The sequence below is a fragment of the Anolis carolinensis genome, chromosome 4 (assembly GCF_035594765.1).
Source record: "Anolis carolinensis isolate JA03-04 chromosome 4, rAnoCar3.1.pri, whole genome shotgun sequence".
Classification (NCBI taxonomy): domain Eukaryota; kingdom Metazoa; phylum Chordata; class Lepidosauria; order Squamata; family Dactyloidae; genus Anolis; species Anolis carolinensis.
In genome coordinates this window covers 218,590,189-218,608,857 of record NC_085844.1, presented here as the reverse complement: position 1 = coordinate 218,608,857, position 18,669 = coordinate 218,590,189, and the positions used below count along the sequence as shown (strand labels likewise).

The 18,669-nt window shown below is 45.7% G+C and overlaps 2 protein-coding genes across 3 annotated transcripts in view; both read left to right on the top strand.

Moving 5' to 3' along the window:
- Nucleotides 1–18,669, top strand: part of dlgap4 (DLG associated protein 4) — a 459,488-nt gene that overhangs the window by 183,097 nt on the left and 257,722 nt on the right. The window lies entirely within an intron of this gene.
- On the top strand, nt 1,523–6,790 carry LOC134298466 (uncharacterized). The gene is made up of 2 exons (XM_062978825.1): nt 1,523–3,287; nt 6,516–6,790. The coding sequence occupies exons 1-2, from the start codon at nt 1,740–1,742 to the stop codon at nt 6,555–6,557; spliced, it is 1,590 nt and encodes a 529-aa protein (XP_062834895.1). The 5' UTR covers nt 1,523–1,739; the 3' UTR covers nt 6,558–6,790.

Sequence of the window (18,669 nt, the reverse complement as noted above, 5' to 3'; positions counted from 1 at the left end):
TTGGCTTCCCTCCTCTTGATTTATTTCTGGCACAATCATCACACTGAACAACATGATTCTTTATGTCCTTCCTCATTCCTGGCCACCAACAATGTTTCGCTATTGCCTTTGTTGTTTTTGTGATTCCTGTATGACCAGCGCTCTGGTTATTGTGAAAACGCTCCAAAATCTTAATCCTTAATATTGCTGGGATATACAGTTTTTTGTTCACGAACCAAAATCCCCTCTTCTGCTCCCCCTTTTCCGAATTGGATGTGATCCACTGATCTCCCTCATAAGACTGTTTCAGTTCTTTTCCCCAATTACTTTCCCCGTCGAGTTCAATAATAGCAGTGTTCTCTTTTTGTGTTTGCGCTCTTGTCCTGACCGCTAAACCCCATTGTTTATCAGAGAATATTGTTCCCTCTTTTGCTGCGGCCAGGCCTTCGTGTTGAGGCATGCGTGAAAGAGCATCTGCCAAGACATTTTGCTTCCCTTGGAAAAACTTTAATTGGAAATCGAACCTGCTGAAGTATTGCGCCCATCTAATTTGTTTGGGGGACAATTTTCGAGGAGATTTTAAATATTGGAGATTCTTATGGTCAGACCAAATTTCAAATGGGATTCCGCTCCCTTCGAGGAAGTGTCGCCAGCATTCTAAGGCTTTTAATATTGCTAATGCCTCCTTTTCCCATATGGGCCAGCATTTTTCAGTTTCACTGAACTTCCGGGACAAATATCCACAAGGTTTTAAGTTCCCATTTTGATCCTTTTGCAATAGTACTGCCCCGTATGCACAATCTGAAGCATCGCAATGGATTATGAAAGGGCTTTTGATATCGGGGTGTTTTAGGATGGGTTCTTCTGTGAAGCATCCTTTTAGGGTTTCAAATGCCTTTTGGCATTCCGGCGTCCAACTCAGTTTGGCGCCAGGAGCTTTCACTTTTGCTGTCTCCCCTTTTCCTTTTGTTTTTAAAAGTTCAGTAAGGGGTGCGGTTATTTGCGCGAAGCCTTTTATAAAGGATCTATAAAAATTTGCAAACCCCAGAAATGATTGCAATTGCCTCCTTGTTTGAGGTACTCCCCATTCTTTTAGGTCTGATACTTTAGACGGGTCCATAGCTAATCCTTCTGGAGATATCCGATATCCCAGAAAGTCAATTTGAGTTTTATTAAATTCACACTTGGATAATTTTGCATACAGCTTTGCTTCCCTTAGTCTCTGTAAAACTTCCCGCACCAATTCCACGTGCTTTTCTTTATCTTCAGTTACGATCAAGATATCATCAAGAAATATGAATACCCCTCGATATAATAATGGGTGCAGTATTTCATTTATAAGCTGCATAAAGCAACTGCCGCCGTTTTTTAATCCAAATGGCAAAATTTTATATTCAAAATGGCCGAATGCGCAGGAAAATGCAGTTTTCCAAGTATCCTCAGGTTTAATCCTTAATTTATGATACGCTTCAATTAAATCCAGTTTAGTAAATATACTCCCCTTCTTCAGTACGGTAATTAAATCTTTTACTAATGGCATAGGGTGTCAGAACCCTGCTACTAGAGCCTGGATGTGGCTCTGAGTTTCAGGGTCACTGACATTGATAAGACACCTGCGTCCCAGGACTCGGAGGAGAAACGGCTGCTGGACTTGGCGGGGAATTTGCGCGGGGTTTTACTGAGCGGGAAGAGACTGTTCAAATGAGGGGGAGGGTATATAAAGGAGGGTTGGCCGGAGCCTCCCATTCTTGGCTTTTCTGATGTTCATGTTTCCTACAGTAAAAGTTCCTGGTGATACCACAGAGAGTCTCGTGTGTTCATTCAGGAGCGGCTGTGGTGAGCTGACACTAAGCCAAGAATACGGACACCATCCCGCTGTAGCGGTGAGGTGTAACATGCAAGTGGAGGATGAAGAGCTCTTGGGCGCCGGAGGAGGAAGGTCGGAAAGGGCCACTCCCGAGCCGGACGCTGAGTTCCACCAGCTGGCGGCCCTGGCGTCATCCACCGCTTATGCCCAGCCAAATGGGGTAACCCAGAGGCGCGGAGTGGTGCGGGGAGATAGCACCGGAGGAGAGGAAGGTTCACCTTCCCCAGGCCCGCAAAAGATGGTGTTTCTGGAGGAGAGGATGTCGGCGATGGAGACCACCCTGGCAGTGATGTCGAGGGCGATGGAGCGCCTGGCGGTTTTGGCGGAGCCGGAGCGAGGAAGGGAACTTCGGGCTAGCTCAATGTGGGACGTGAGCATGGGAAGCAGCCAGGGCTTTGCAGACCTCCCAGCACCGAAGGGAAGGGAAATGCGAAAGGAGCCCGGTGCCCGGCCCAAGATCCAAACGAGCCTGACGCGGGTGGAGGAGAGTGACGACGAAGGGGAAAAGCCTCCGAGAATCCCGGCTACGCTCCCAACTGAGACCCTGGTGCCCCTGGCGAATGCCGGGCGTGGCACAGGACAAAGGGAAGCAGCAGCGGGGCCCACTGGCCCGCAAGGGGGCTTGCGACGGGCGGAGAATTGGGGATTGCCACCACAGGGACCCCTACCGAGACGAGAGGAACTAAGGATCGAGTTTGGGGGAGAGTCCTCTGAACTGGATTTTTTCCTGACCACGGTGAGGGGCTATATGGAGGACAATGCTCACACTTTTAGAACGGAATCCAGCCGGGTACGGGCCATTGGTGCAGTGTTGAAGAGGGGAGCGGCCAGCTGGTACGTTCAACTACACGCGCGGCGCGACCCATGTCTGGGGTCACTCCGACGCTTTATGGGGGCCCTGGAGACCCGTTTCCGAGATCCACTGGAGCAGATCCGGGCGAGGGAGGAGTTGAAGACCGTCTCCCAGGGGCAGAGGTCGGTATCTGAGTATGCGGAGGAGTTCCAATGCCTCGCTGAAAAGGTGCCGGAATGGTCTGCAGTGACAAAAATAGAACTCTTCAAAGAGGGGCTCAGGCGGGAGATCCTCTCCTGGGCGGTGCATCGTGATGAGCCTGACACACTGCGCGGATGGATTCAGCTGGCGGGGCGCATCGAGACATCGCTGGCCCAGGCGAGGAGGCACCGAGGAGGGCTACAGCAGCGGCCGCAGATGAAAGAGGGGAGCCGGAAGGAGGGATCAACCCCAGCCGGGAGGAGAACGGAGCCGACAGGGAACGTGAGCACCAGCAGGAGGGGCTGCTTCGTGTGCGGCCGTTTGGGCCACAGGGCTGCCGAGTGCTGGCAGAGAAAAGGGGAAGGCGGAGGCCCGCCCAAACCAAGAGCCGTGGCAGGGAAACGCGCCGAGGAAGAACCACCGATGAGGCACCACTCGGGGGGGTTGGTAAGTCAGGACAAAGCCATGATAGTGGTCCCCATTCAGCTGGAAAGTGGCAGCAAACAAGCAACCTGCAAAGCATTTGTGGATTGTGGATGTTCCAGGAACATCATCTCCCCTGAATTAGCCGAGGGATTGGGATGCGAAAGAACGAACCTAGAATCCCCAATAGCTTTTTCGCAGTTGGACGGATCCACAGCATCGGGATCATTAGCTAAGTACAGTGCCGAAGATGTAAAGTGTAAGATAGGGAGTTGGGAAGGAAAGGTGTCATTTGTGATATCACAAATAGCCAGCTATAATGTTATACTAGGCATGCCATGGCTGGGGCAGGCCAACCCGCAAATCAACTGGGAGGATAAGAGCATGATCTTCAGGATGAAGTTGGAAGGAGGGAGCCAGGAAGTGGAGAGGGAGCCGGGGAAAAGGGGGGAGGAAGACTCTATCAGGATAGCAGAACTGGCAGATAAATTACCCCCAGAGTATCGGGATTTTGTGGACGTATTTGATGAGAAGGAAGCAGACAGTTTCCCACCGAAGCGGAGAGTTGAAGTGAAGATAGAGCTAGTCCCAGGAGCAGAGCTTCCTAAGGCAAAAATATACCCAATGTCGGCTAGGGAAAAGGAGGAACTGAGAAAATACATTGATAAAAACCTAGCGAGGGGTTTCATAGAGCCTTCAAATTCCCCTCTAGGGGCGCCTGTGTTGTTCAGGCGCAAAAAGGACCAAACGCTGAGGCTCTGCATTGACTACAGGGGCCTGAATGCAATCAGTTCTGTAAATAAATACCCCCTACCTTTAGTGAAGGACTTGATCGCCCAGTTATCGGAGGGACAGATATTCACTAAATTGGACTTAATTGAAGCGTACCATAAATTGCAGATTAAACCAGAGGACAGGTGGAAGACGGCCTTCTCCTGTGCATTCGGATTATTCAATTATCGTGTGCTCCCTTTCGGTTTGTGCGGCGGAGGCGCCGCGTTCATGCAATTAATCAACGAAGTGTTGCATCCATTGTTGTACAAGGGAGTCTTTGTTTTTTTAGATGACATATTGTTAGTATCTCGGACTAAGGAGCAACACATAGAACTAGTCAGGGAAGTCCTGCAAAAGTTGAGAGAAGCAAAACTGTATGCGAAGCTTGCCAAGTGCGAGTTCAATAAAGACCAGATAGACTTTCTGGGGTATAGGATTTCCTCCCAGGGAGTGGCGATGGACCCTGCGAAGGTAGAAGACGTGAGGGGGTGGGAAGCCCCCAAAACACGGAAGCAGCTGCAATCCTTCCTAGGGTTCGCAAACTTCTATAGAACATTTATCAAGGACTTTGCGCGCCTCACTTTGCCATTAACGGATTTGTTAAAGACTAAAGGCAGGGGAGAAACAGCCAAAGTGAAGGCCCCAGGGGCCAAACTGACCTGGACAATAGAATGCCAGGAAGCTTTCGAAGCCCTTAAAAAGCGTTTTACTGAGGAGCCTGTCCTACAGCACCCTGATATGTCTAAAGCCTTTGTATTACATTGCGATGCGTCAGACCGGGCATATGGGGCAGTTCTGCTACAGAAAGACGAGGGGGGGAACCTGAAGCCATGTGGCTATCTGTCAAAAAAGTTTAGCGATACAGAAAAAAACTGGCCGATTTGGGAGAGAGAAGCCTTAGCGATTCTAAAAGCACTAGAGTGCTGGAGACACTTTCTGGAAGGAAGTGGAACACCGTTTGAGGTGTGGACTGACCATAGAAATTTACAGTATCTAAGATCCCCTCGTAAACTATCAGCGAAGCAAATTAGATGGGCCCAATATTTCAGCCGTTTTGATTTCAGACTCAGATTCTTCCAGGGGAAACATAACATACTCGCTGACGCTCTCTCTCGGATGCCTCAGCACGGGGGAGGAATTCAGGAATCTGAAGGGAGTATTTTTCTTGATAAGCAATGGGGCCTGGCAGTACTAACTCGAGCACAAGCGGCCAAAGAAAACAAACGTACTGCCATTTCCACGGGGGGAGGAGAAATATGGGAGGAAGAGTTGAAGCGAGCGTATGGAATGGACAAATGGTTACAAACTAACAAAGAAAAGGGAGAATTGTGTGGGGATTTGGTGTTTGTAAATAAGAAATTGTATATTCCTGAATGTTTAAGACGAGAAATGTTAAGGAAGTACCATGATAACAAGGGTGCGGGTCATCTAGGCCCCACCAGGACTATTAAACTGTTGGCCAAACAATGCTGGTGGCCCGGAATGAGGAAAGACGCCAGGGGGTACGTCACGCAGTGTGAATTATGTGCAGAGGGAAAAACACCACCGGGGAAGCCCCAGGGGCTATTGCAGAAGGTGGTGGAGCCCATGAGGCCATGGGAATGCGTAGCCATGGATTTTGTAGGCGAACTACCCCCCAGCAGAGGCCACAGATACATTTGGACAATATTGGACCTATTCTCAAAACAGGCACACTTTGTGGCCCTGCCAAAACTCCCTTCAGCTGAAAAACTTGCTGATTTGTATGTGAAGCATGTATATCGCCTACATGGGTGTCCCGACAAGATAATTAGTGACCGGGGAGTCCAATTTACTGCAAAATTTTGGGGAAAATTCTTACAGCTGTTAGGAGCAGAAAGGAACCTGAGCTCGGCCTTTCATCCCGCGACCAACGGGGGGGTCGAACGTACCCAACAGACACTGTGCCAATTCTTAAGGATGTACACCAATTATAGACAGGATGATTGGGCGGACCTTCTTCCGTTTGCTGAGATGGCTTTTAACGGGGCCGTACATTCGGCCACAGGTCGTGCCCCATTCGAAATAGTATACGGACAGGAGGTGGCACCTTTCCCCAGGCTACCCGAGTGGAAGGAAGGGGAGGGCCAGACCGACGAGGAATGGCCGGCCAAAATCAAGCAAGGGTGGCAAACCGTGGTAGAGGCATTGCGGGAAACACAAAAGAAGTACAAGCTCTTTGCGGATCGTAGGCGCCGAGAGGGGGACAAATTGGGCGAAGGAGATCTGGTTTGGCTGAGCACAAAAAACCTGAAATTGGGGTTCCCATCCAAGAAATTGGCTCCACGCTATATAGGGCCATTCAGGGTAGCAAAAAGAATAAACGAAGTGACCTATGAGCTGAGGCTACCCAAGGACCTAGGAAAGGTACACCCGGTATTCCATTGCAGCCTGTTAAAAAAGTATAAAGGAACTCTGGACAGCGGAGAACAATAGTTGTGTTTAATCTTTTCCTTCCAGGATGAAGGGGAGGAGGACGCCATGTCAGAACCCTGCTACTAGAGCCTGGATGTGGCTCTGAGTTTCAGGGTCACTGACATTGATAAGACACCTGCGTCCCAGGACTCGGAGGAGAAACGGCTGCTGGACTTGGCGGGGAATTTGCGCGGGGTTTTACTGAGCGGGAAGAGACTGTTCAAATGAGGGGGAGGGTATATAAAGGAGGGTTGGCCGGAGCCTCCCATTCTTGGCTTTTCTGATGTTCATGTTTCCTACAGTAAAAGTTCCTGGTGATACCACAGAGAGTCTCGTGTGTTCATTCAGGAGCGGCTGTGGTGAGCTGACAAGGGTATTTATTGTCCTTAGTAATTGCATTTAAATTTCTATAGTCGATACACAGTCTTAGGGAGTTGTCTTTCTTTCTTCTAAATAACACTGGGGCTCCTAGAGGAGAATTGGATGGCTTAATAAAGCCTCGGGCCAGGTTCTTATCAATATATTTCCTCAATTCCTCCTTCTCCTGAACAGACATGGGATATACTTTTGGTTTCGGTAAGGTTGCTCCTGGTGTTATTTCAATTTCTACTTCTACATTCCTCTTGGGGGGTAATTTACTCACCTCTTTCTGATTGAAAACATCCACAAAGTCTCTGTATTCCGGCGGCAATAGCTGTGGGTCTATTTCGCCTGCTTCATCTCCCTCGTCCTCCTCTCCTGCTAATCTGCTTATCTCCCATCGCGTCTGTTGTTCTTTAAATGCCAGGCTCTTCCCTCTCCAATCTACTTCAGGGTTTGCCTGTTCAAGCCACGGTATCCCTAGTATTACGTGGTATGTGGCAATAGGGGCTATCACAAAGGATATTCTTCCTTCCCATTTGCCTATTTTACATGGAACCCCTTGCATTTCCTTTGTAGATGCTTCCCCAGCAGCAACTGATCCATCTAGCTGCGAAAATGCAATTGGGGAGTCAAGAAATGTCTGCTGGCATTTCAGTGCTTCTGCTAGTTCCGGAGTTATAATGTTCCTAGAACAACCGCAATCCACGAATGCCCTGCAGGTGGCCCGATTCTCTAGCCCCGATAGGCAGATCGGCACTACTAGCATGCGTTTGTCTCGACTCACCAGTCTTTCCGGAGATTCTGGGGCTCGCATCTCCTCCTCCGCTCGCCTCCCGACTGCTGGCTTGGGCTTTGAGGGTTTTGGCGGCTCCCCCTTCCGGGCCCAACATTCCGCTGCTCGATGGCCCGTCTTCCCACATACAAAGCATCCCGGTTTGGGCTTGTTGTCATCTCCTTTGAAGGGGATCCCCGGCCTTGCTCCGGGCCTTTCCTGCTTCCTCGTTTCTCCTCGACCTCTCGCCGTCGGTCTTTGCTGGCCGCCGCCGCCCCTGAAACGCTTCACTTGGGCCAGGGTGGATTCGACGCGCCCCGCTAGTTGTATCCAGCCCCGTAGTGTTTCTGGGTCGTCTCTATGTGCCGCCCAACTAAAAACCTCGGGGCGTAGTCCCTCCTTGAATATTTCCACTTTGGTCACTTCAGACCACTCTGGTACCTTTTCTGCGAGATGGAGGAATTCCTCTGCGTACTCGGGCACCGTTTTGTCCCTCTGCTTTATTCCTTTAAGCTGGTCTCGAGCCCTCAATTGCTCTAGCCGGTCTCGGAACCGGTTTTCCAGTGCGGCGAGGAAGCGGGGCACTGACCTTAGGCACGGGTCGTTTCTGGCATGTAGTTGTACATACCAGCTGGCCGCTCCTCTCTTTAGCGTGTTGCCGGTGGCCCGAACCATGCTTGCTTCGGAGGGGAATGTGTGTGCATTGTCTTCTATATATCCTCTGACGCTAATGAGGAAAAAGTTCAGTTCAGATGATTCCCCTCCGTATTCCAGTTTGAGATCTTCCCTCCTTTGCATCCATTCTACGGCCCGCTGCTGCTGTCTGAGGGGCATGGGGAAGGGTTGCATCGGGTTTCCTTGGACGGCTCCTTTTAACACGCCGCGCCCCACTCCGGCTGTCGTCCTGCGCGGCTCCCGAAATTCGGCCGCTGCTGTCGGTCCTTCCACCCACCCGAATTCGGGCCTCGCTGTAGCCCCCGCATCTCGCCTTTCCTCGCCGTACGGCATATTCTCCTCCCCTTCCTGGGTCTCCGGCTCCTCTCCGCCTTCATCTGCTAATCCACTGGACCCAATTCCTGGCCCCAGGGGTCTTTCCACCCCGACGCCCATTCGGGGGGTTGGAAGCTGGATAGGAAGTTCTATTGGAGTCGGTGGTCTCAGAGTTCCCCGAGCGTGCTGGTGCTCCACCTCGCGCGCCATTCTGTCCCGGAACTCCAGTTCCTGCCAGTACTCTTCATCCCCCTCGCTCCTCGCCGCTATGGGGCTCTGCGTTGAGGCGCGTTGGCCCCTTTGGCTCCAAACTCCTTCCTTACGTGGCTCTGTCGCGGTGCCATATCGGGTGGGTTCCTTCTGGAGATTTTCTTCCAACAGTGGCACCAATCTCCCCACGGTTTCCGACAGCCTGGATAAATTCGTTTCCAGGATGGATAACCGCAGGGCCACGGTCTCCGGCATGCTTCCTCCAGATCCCCAACTGGTTTCTGCCACCGCCGGAACGCCTCTTCCTCCTCTGGGAATCCTCTGGGTCACGCCGTCCGGCTTGGGGTACCCCGTAGAGGAAGCTATGGCTTGCAACGTTTCTTCCGCCAACGGCCGAGCCCCTAGCAAAGGCCTCTCTGCTCCGTCAGGGCTTTGATCTCCTTCTCCACTCATTATCACTTCACTGCGAATTCGCAGGAGGGTGAGAACGGGATTCTTGACTTAATTGTCCTGCTCACTTCAAAGGATCAGTCTGAACGCAGATCAGAGATAGCTGCTCTCAAATCCAATCTTTATTGAAGAATACACGACTTTGGAAAAGTCAAGAATGACCTAATGTTTACATACAATCATTTTTATCACCTCTGATGCTACGTAACACCACACGTAAATATCATCATCAATCTCCACCCCCAATATCACATTACTACCATTTTCACACACTAGACCAATTATAATTGTTTATATTTTCAACCCCAAGTTCCCAGGCATATTCTATCTTCTTCTGCCAGGTGCTTCTAGGATTGTTTATGTTATGACTCCCAGTCCAGGGCTTGGTAATTCAGCCCTGTAACTGGGTTCCATGACACATATGTAAAAAATCAGTCACTAAAGCTCAGAATTTTCATTTCACCTAAAGTCAACTTAAATTATGCTTTCTAAAATGAAATGATTCACACACATAGTTAAGAGGCACTGTGTGTTTAATAGTCAAGCAACCATAGAGCAATGAAATGCACAAATTTTTGAATCAGACCAGGGCTAAATCAAAACATTTTATTCTTAAAACAAAGGACAAAGTGGTACCCCTTCCATTCTGTGTGCAGCAGTGGTTCTCAACCTGTGGGCCGTAGCCCAACAGTGGGCTGCGAGAACAAAAATCCAGTCCATAAACCTCCTTCCTCTTTATTTATTTCCACTCCTTTCCGCAGAGCTGACCATTTCATTGGATAGACCATATCAGCTCTAGATTATTAAATATGGTTTTCTGTGGGCGAGCAGATGATGACTACTGGAAGGCATATGTTCTGTATCAGAGGTTAGAGCTGATGTGGTCTATCCAATGCAATTTTCTGAATCTTCACCCTAAATAACCAAACCAAATCTAAAGTTGACCAAAAACTGATTAGTAACCCTTTTGGGACTAATGTTGGAGAGTGGTCCCTGTTAAGTGGGCTGTCACATCCCAAGGTTGCGAGGGCACCTTGAAAACCACACTGGAGCCAGGATCATAAGCAAGGCAGTTTATTGAAGGATATATATATGCAAGCAAATAGTGTTTAAAGTCACTATTGATATGGAAAAAGCCTTCGACAATTTGAATTGGGATTTTTTTAAATTACTCATCAAAGAATTGGACATGGGTTACAAATTTACAAACGCAATTAACCAAATTTATGACAAACAAGAAGCAAAAATTAAAATAAATTCCGAGGAATCAAAATATTTCAAAATAAGCAAAGGAACTAGACAAGGATGCCCGTTGTCCCCGCTGTTGTTCATTTTCTCATTGGAAATTTTACTAAATAATATCAGAGATGACCCCAAACTGAAAGGTGTAAAAATAAGAAAGTATAATTATAAGTTAAGGGCTTTTGCAGACGATCTTATTTGTGTAATAGATGACCCTATAAATACAATTCAATATTGGCTCTCCAAAATAAGAGAATTTGGGGACAATTCGGGGTTAAGAATAAACATGGATAAGACCATGTTACTAACAAAAAACATGACAGAAAAAAGACAAAAAGACTTAACAAAAATTTCTGGGATTCAGATTAGGAAGAAAATAAAATACCTAGGTATAACAATAACAGCAAGAAATTCACAATTATTAGAAAACAACTACGATCTCAAATGGAAAGAAATACAAAGGGACTTAGAAAGATGGAGGTATGCAAAATTATCATTATTAGGAAGAATATCGGTAATAAAAATGACAATCTTACCTAAGTTACTATTCTTATTTCAAAACATACCGATTATCAGAAATACCCAAAAATTCAAAAATTGGAACAAAGAAATAAGCAAGTTCATTTGGAGGGGAAAAAAACTGAGAATTAAAAGAATCTACCTGATAGACGAGAAGAAAAGAGGAGGTCTGGGTCTCCCAGATCTCCAACTTTACCACGACGCGAGTGGCCTAAATTGGGTGAGAGACTGGTCCACATTGGGAAATGCAAAAATCATAGCATTAGAAGGAATAGATTTAAGGGCGGGGTGGCATGCGTACTTGTGGTATAATAAAAAATCAACGGAAAAAAAATTTGGTAACCATTTTATTCGATCATCGCTGATAAAAATTTGGGAAAAATATAAAAAGAAATTATATTTGAAAACTCCAAAATGGATCTCCCCACTAGAAGCATGCCAAAGGAGAGAAACAGGAGGAGAAATTTGGCCGAGATATAAAGATATATTAACTAAAGAAAATGGGACATATAATATGAAAAGCCAAGAAGAGATTAACCATGAATTTAGTATTGTAGGATGGTTCCAATATAGACAATTAAAAGAATACTACAATAAAGATAAAAAAATGGGATTTGAAGAAACAGAAAGATTTTGGGACAAAGTGATGAAATTAGAAAGGAAACAAATATCCACAATATATGCAAAACTAATTGAATGGGAGACAGAAACGGTACCAGTAAAAGACAGTATGATCAAATGGGCAAAAAATCTGGGGAAAAAAATTTATTTAGAAGAATGGGAGAGGGCCTGGAACTCCAGATTAAAAATCACATATGCAACAGAACTGAAAGAGAATTGGATTAAAATATTTTACCGCTGGTATTTGACCCCCCAAAAAGTATCAAAATATTACAAAAAAACCTCAAACAAATGTTGGAAATGCGAAGACCAAGTAGGAACGTTCTTCCACTGTTGGTGGACTTGTAAAAAAGCGAAGAAATACTGGAAAGAAATCCATCAGGCAATACAAAAGATGTTGCAAATTAAACTAGACTTAGATCCTAAATACTTTCTCCTGGGGATGCTCAACATTGAAAATAACAAAAACAAAGAGATGCTTTTCAATTATCTTACTACGGCGGCTAGAATTACATATGCCAAATACTGGAAAAAGAAAGAAACTCCTGAATTAGGCTGTTGGTTAATTAAGGTAATGGAAATAATGAATATGGATAAACTGACGTACTTACTAAAAAACAATTATGGTATTCCAAAAAAGCAAACAAACTGGGATCCGATTAAAAAATATTTGGTAGAAATGCAAATGAGGGTGCTAATATAATTTGTAAAGAAGGTTGGTACATCAACCGAAAGCATTATGAAGACGCGGTCACCAAATAGAGAGAAAGAAAGTAAAAGAATAGAAAAGAAGTAAAAAACAAACTTCTTAAAGTAGCAGTGGAAGAGATGGAAGTCACTCTTTTGGATTTTATTATTACATCTGTTTTTGTTCTGTTTATGTATATATGTTGTTTAACTTTCCGTGTCCTTTCCTTTTTTACTTTCATCATTACTTCCCCCTTCTAGCCAAGAATATGTTTGGTGTTTTTTCCCTTTTTTTGCTTTGGTCTGTGATTCTCTTTTCTCCCCCCCCCCCCCCCCCCCCCGTCTCTCTCCTTTCACTCTATTTCTCCCACCTTTTTTTTCAGGAATGTATGGCTCACACATTCTCACTGTAAACTATAAATGCAAAATCAATAAAAACTATTAAAAAAAAGTCAATACAGTGAATAGTCCATAATATAATGTCCTTAATTGTTCAGAAGCAAGTCCAATAAAGTCTTTCAATATTGTAATCCACAAACAGAACTTGTTAGTTCCACCAAGAAGCCAGAGTTAGACTGTAAAGGCCATCCAAACAGGATCAGCCAGAAATCACAAGGAACAGGAACAAGACGCTGGAAATCCACAAACTGTACTCCACATGGAAAGCAACCACCAAGGAATCGTAGAACCAAGGTTAGCAAGGCAAGGTATACTCGAGAGTCACAAGGCACAAACTCGGCTTGGAAGTCATGAAACAAGGCACGGGAACAAGGCAAGGAGCAAGGTACTGGGACATAGATTCTTCTTCCATAGATGGTAAAGTTGACACCACAACGAGAACAGGAAGCGAGGCACCTTTAAGGAGTTCTCAAGGCTACAAGGCAGTGAGAGTTAGGACACGCAGAACTTCACATGGGAAAGTTACTCATTAGTGTGCCTGAGAGCCAAGCGCCGACTTCGTCTCACTCACTCCCTTCGACTCCTTTCCTTCGCGAAAGACTCTCTCCAATCAAAAGCAACTTCCTCCTCTGCAACAACATCTGGCGAAACCAGCCTTGACTGAACATTGGAATGTACTCCAATTAATGGATCCTCTGTAAGCACAACTTCGGACACCTGCAAAGCCATTGGGCCTTGGTCCAAGTCCTGGATGGGCCCAAAATCCAACTCTGATTCAAACTCCATCTCCTGGGGAAGGGCAGATCGTGACGGCTGAGCTATAACATGGGCCCAGGTCAAGTGGTCCCTGGTCAAAGTGGTCCCTGGTCAAAAAAAGATTGGGAACCATTGGTGTACAGAAATTGACTGAGAAAGCAGTTAAACCTTTCTTGCATGGGGGGGGGGGGGTGCTCAAACTTTTTCAGCCTTGGAGTCCTTTTTTGAAGCAAAAGTTTATCATGAAGCCCCAATAAATGTTTATATATTATATTATATATTACATATAATGTGTGCATGTGTGTGTGTGTGTGTGTGTGTGTGTGTGTGTGTGTATATATATCAGGTATGAGCAAACATTTTGACACACTGTTTCAGGCCTGTGGCACTGTTTCAGGCCTGTGGCAGATGGACAGAGAGTGTTTGTGTGAACAAACTGAAAAAAAAAATGAACAAATTACTATGCCCACTGTGCATATCTCATTTGTAATGCAAAAAAGGGAAAGAAAGAACAATGCAATATTTAAAATGAAGAACAATTTTAACCAACATACATTTAACAGTATTTCAGTGGAAGACCACAGGGGCAAACCAGTCCACCCCCCTTGTGCCATGCAGGAAAAGGACAGTCAAAGCACCCCCTGAGCAGTGGGGAAGAAATAGCATTTTGGAAGTCAGGAAGGTGAGGGGAAATGGAGCTGGGTGGCAAGTGAGGCAAGGAAAAGGGCTTTTCAGGTCAATGGAGGTGGGGAAGGAGCAGGAAAAAGAAGGAAAAACTGGAGGGGGACAGGGAACCATGGGGCCCCTCAGTATGCTTTGTGGAACCCCAAGGGCTCTGTGGAGCACACTTCGAGAACCTCTAGTCTAGCCAATTTCATTGTTGGGTGCTGATTCTGTATTGTTCTGGTAAAATTGCAAAGAGGATTATTGAAAAGGATCTGGAAGCCTAAAGAACTAACCTTTGTTCAACGGCTATTCTGAGCTACACTCAGGATGTAAGAATAAGGAACCCAAAAAGGAAAGGGGGCTTTTTAGGATGCCCTGATATTGCTTACCCATAGCAGGCCAGAATTGAGGCACATGAAAAGATGTTCACTTAGGAACTGTGGTAGTGATTTTAAACAAAGCAAAAATGAAGATAGAAGTGATGCACAATGTGATAAATGATCAGTTTTTCTGACAGAGTATGCACTGGGAAACATTTGCAAAGAATATAGCATATTGGGTGAATAACTATCAATGAATAATTGGACACCTGTCAAATTAACAAAGTGTTTACATGGCATTTGGGTTGTTTTCTGTATGTACACATTCATTTTTGTCAAAAGAATGACATCAATTTCATTAAACAAAATAATATGCCTGTTGAAATAGATGCCTTCCTCAAGCTGAAAACCTTTGGGTAGATTGAATCTTTGAAGGATGGCACATTACAGTATATAAAATTAGCCAATTTAGTGTTGGCAAAATCATGATAAAATATTGCATTGCTTAGCTGGGCAAGTTCTAGTAGAGGATGAGATTGAGAGGGAGTGAAGTTTTCATCAATATACAGAGAGAAAAGTTGCCAAATTTAGTTTGTCTCTCAGTGTGAAAACTTGGCAAATAGGACATTATTGCCTTCATCAATGTACTTTTGAAATGAGTCATGTGCATCTTTTCTCAGTATCCAAAAAAGTTAATTCAAAGTTCTGGTGTCTGCTGTCATACGTAGAGAACCATATGTTGTGAAAATGCATGAATTGTTTCTTTATACTTCCAAAAAGATTAGAACAGCATAAAACTCCAACTGTTCCAGTGCTACCATCAGACAGCATGAATAAATCAAAAGTATTCCTACAGTAATGGGGGGGTGATTACAAAAACATGTAGATTCTCTATATATTTTTTACATTATGTCTAAAGATAACTGCTATCTATTGTGTGTGTGTGCCTGTGTGTCAGAGAGAGTCTGCATATTCTTTTGCAATTAAGTCATCTCTTCTAACAAAAACAGACCTGGCAATCCTAGCTCTTGGCTCTTCATTTTTCAAGAAGAAATCCTATTTCATAACTGCCACATTTATTGTTTCTTAGTGTTATAATTATTTTCAAAGCTCCTTCTCAGCTGGAAAATTAAATGTACTTAACCACACACTAGGAAATGGAACAGCACAAAAATTCCAGCCTCATCCTTCTTGATTGGTGCCCATGGTAGTTTGGCTAAAAGTCTTACATAGTTGATATTAATTTCCTAGTACCAAGTTTCAAATGCTTTGTCAGAAGAAACACACTCTCTGTTGGGTATTGCTTTAGAAGTTTGATCTTGCTATACTGCTTAGAATATTAATGTAAAAAAGAAATGTTCATTTACTCTAGAACCAAAAGAAAATATGATATGGAGATGTCTTGTCCTGAAGTCCATCTACTTAATAGTGCATGCTGAGGAAGTCCAACCATATGCAGTGTTGGATCCTTTGCCTCCGGTGATGACAAAAGACATGGCCTGATGAGTGAAGGAAACTACGGTTTCCATCGGTGATGCTTTGCCAGTATTATATTGCACTTTATTGACTAATTTAGCTGTGAAACTACCTCTCCCCATTTTGAAATATTCTGCACTTTGGCCCAGATCCGTGTATTAGTCTCCTGTTTTTAACATTTTATTTTATTATGTTGATTTTTATGACTGTTTTATTGATGCTGCTGTTTTATTGTTGGGATATTTGTTTTATTGTCTTGTTGTTGTTGTTACATTGTTGTGTTGGGCAAGGCTCCATGTAAGCCTCCCCGAGTCCCTTCGGGGAGATGGGGCAGGATATAAGAATAAAGTTATTATTATTATTATTATTATGGTGCTTTAAAATTAGCTTTGCAAGTGTCAGCTGTACCTCAATTGAGCTGAGATCATCCAGCTTCCTTACTTCTGTCCCTTTTCCATGAATTTTCAATGTCTTTGCCTGGCAAACTGTTTTTGCTGTTTATTCATTCAGTTGCTTCCGACTCTTCATGACCTCATGGACCAGCCCACGCCAGAGATCCCTGTTAGCCCTCGACACCCCAGTTTCCTCAAGGTCAAGCCAGTCACTTCAAGGATATCATCCATCCATCTTGCCCTTGGTCGGCCCCTGTTCTTTTTTTCCTTCCATTTCCCCCAGCATCATCATTTTCTCCAAGCTTTCCTGTTTCTCATTATGTGGCCAAAGTACTTCACCTTTGCCTCTAATATCCTTCCCTCCAGTGAGCAGTCAGGCATTATTTCCTGGAGAATGGACTGGTTGGATCTTTTTGCGGTCCAAGGCACTCTCAGAATTTTCCTCCAATATCACAGTTCAAAAGCATCTATCTTCCTTCACTCAGCCTTCCTTATGGCCCAGCTCTCAAACCCATAGGTTACTACAGGGAATACAATTGCTTTAACTTATGCGATGTCTCTACTCTGCACTATTTTATCAAGATTGGACAAACTGTACCTCAGTCTAACCCAGTGGTTCTCAACCTGTTGTCCCCAGATGTTTTTGGCCTTCAACACCCACAAATCCTAACAGCTGGTAAACCAGCTGGGATTTCTAGGCATTGTAGGCCAAAACCATCTGGGGACAACAGGTTGAGAACCAATGGTCTAAATCAGTGGTTCCCAAACTTATTTGGCCTACCGCCCCCTTTCCAGAAAAAATATTACTCAGTGCCCCCTGGAAGGGGGCGTGGCTTAGAGGGGTGGGCGTGGTTCCTGCTCAAGAGGGCGCGGCTGAACCTCTCCCCTAGTCCAAGATGCAGGGCTGCGAGGGGAGGTGGGTGGGGCCACAAATGGGAGGCCAGGGCTGGGATGGGCGGAGTTACGAGCTCTGAGGCAGAGCTGAGCTTCTATCCCTGTCCTGTGGTGCCTGCCAGGACACAGGGGGTGGGGCTAGAGGAGGGGAGCGGGGCCTCTTCCTAAGTGCTTGACGGGGCTGGGCCTCTATACCCCACCCCCGTGTTCTAACAAGCGTCTCAGGGAAGGTATACAGAGGCTCTTGGGAAGAGGCCCCACCCCCACCCCTGTTCTGCCCTTCAGTCCTAAAAGGCCTCTCAGGAGAGGTACAGAAGCTCAGCCCTGTCTTGGGCTCTTGGAAGGAGGCCCCGCCTCTCCTCTGGCCTCCTTCCCTAGCTCCACCCTCTGTGTCCCAACAAGCGCCTCAGGAGAGGTATAGAATTCTCACCCCTGTCTCGGGCTCTTGGGAAGAAGCCATGCCCACTCCTCTAGCTCTGCCCCCTGTGTGTCCTAACAGGTGCCTCAGGTGCTCAGCTCTGTCTCCGGCACTTGGGAAGAGGCCCTGCCTCTCCTCTGGCCCCTCCCCGTGTCCTAATAGGTGCCATCACCGCCCCCCTGGATTGCCCCAGCGCCCACCAGGGGGCAGTAGGGCCCATTTTGGGAATCACTGGTCTAAATCAAGATTCAAACACTGCTTACAAACCTCCAGCTTCATCTGCTGGGTGAGAGGGAGAAAATTCACTTTTTTCTTCAGAGAAAAGTCTTAGCAGAGTAGGTGACCAACCCATGGTGCATCTACACTGTAGAATTAATGCAATTTGACACCATTTTAATTGCCATGGTGCAATGTTATGGAATAATGGGAGCTGTAGTTTAGCAAGATCTTTAACCATCTCTGCCAGAGTTCTGGTGCTTCACCAAACTAAAACTGGCAATTTAACTGGTGTCAAGCTGCATTATTTCTAAAGTGTAGATGCAGCTCCTGAGCCTTTCATACATCAAATTAGGTCCCCAGTTTGACAATTTTCTCCCCTCTTGCTTCCACCCGGTTCTACATAGCAGACATGTATTCCACCACTGAGCTCTGGGCCATATCTTACTCATAGGAAAACAAGTCCTACAGCAGAGGAGGGTTTATTTATCTAGAATACTTTAGCAACATGATTGTTCACTATCAAGACATCCCCAAAGGAAACATTTTCCACAGAACTTACGTAACTTTGATATTAAAGCCACATCCTCCCGATGGCATGCATGCAATCAGGGATGGGATTCCCACTGCTTCATTTTTATGAAAGGACACTAAATGGTTGAGAGTTCCTTAGAAATACCCTCCTATTGGGTATTAACTCAATTAAGCAAAAGACGAGGCACAAGAATCACTTGAAAGCTGGCGAGCGTGCCTTACAGTGAGAGACTTAAGCAAATCAATCAGTTTGGCTTATCAAAAGAAGGCTAAG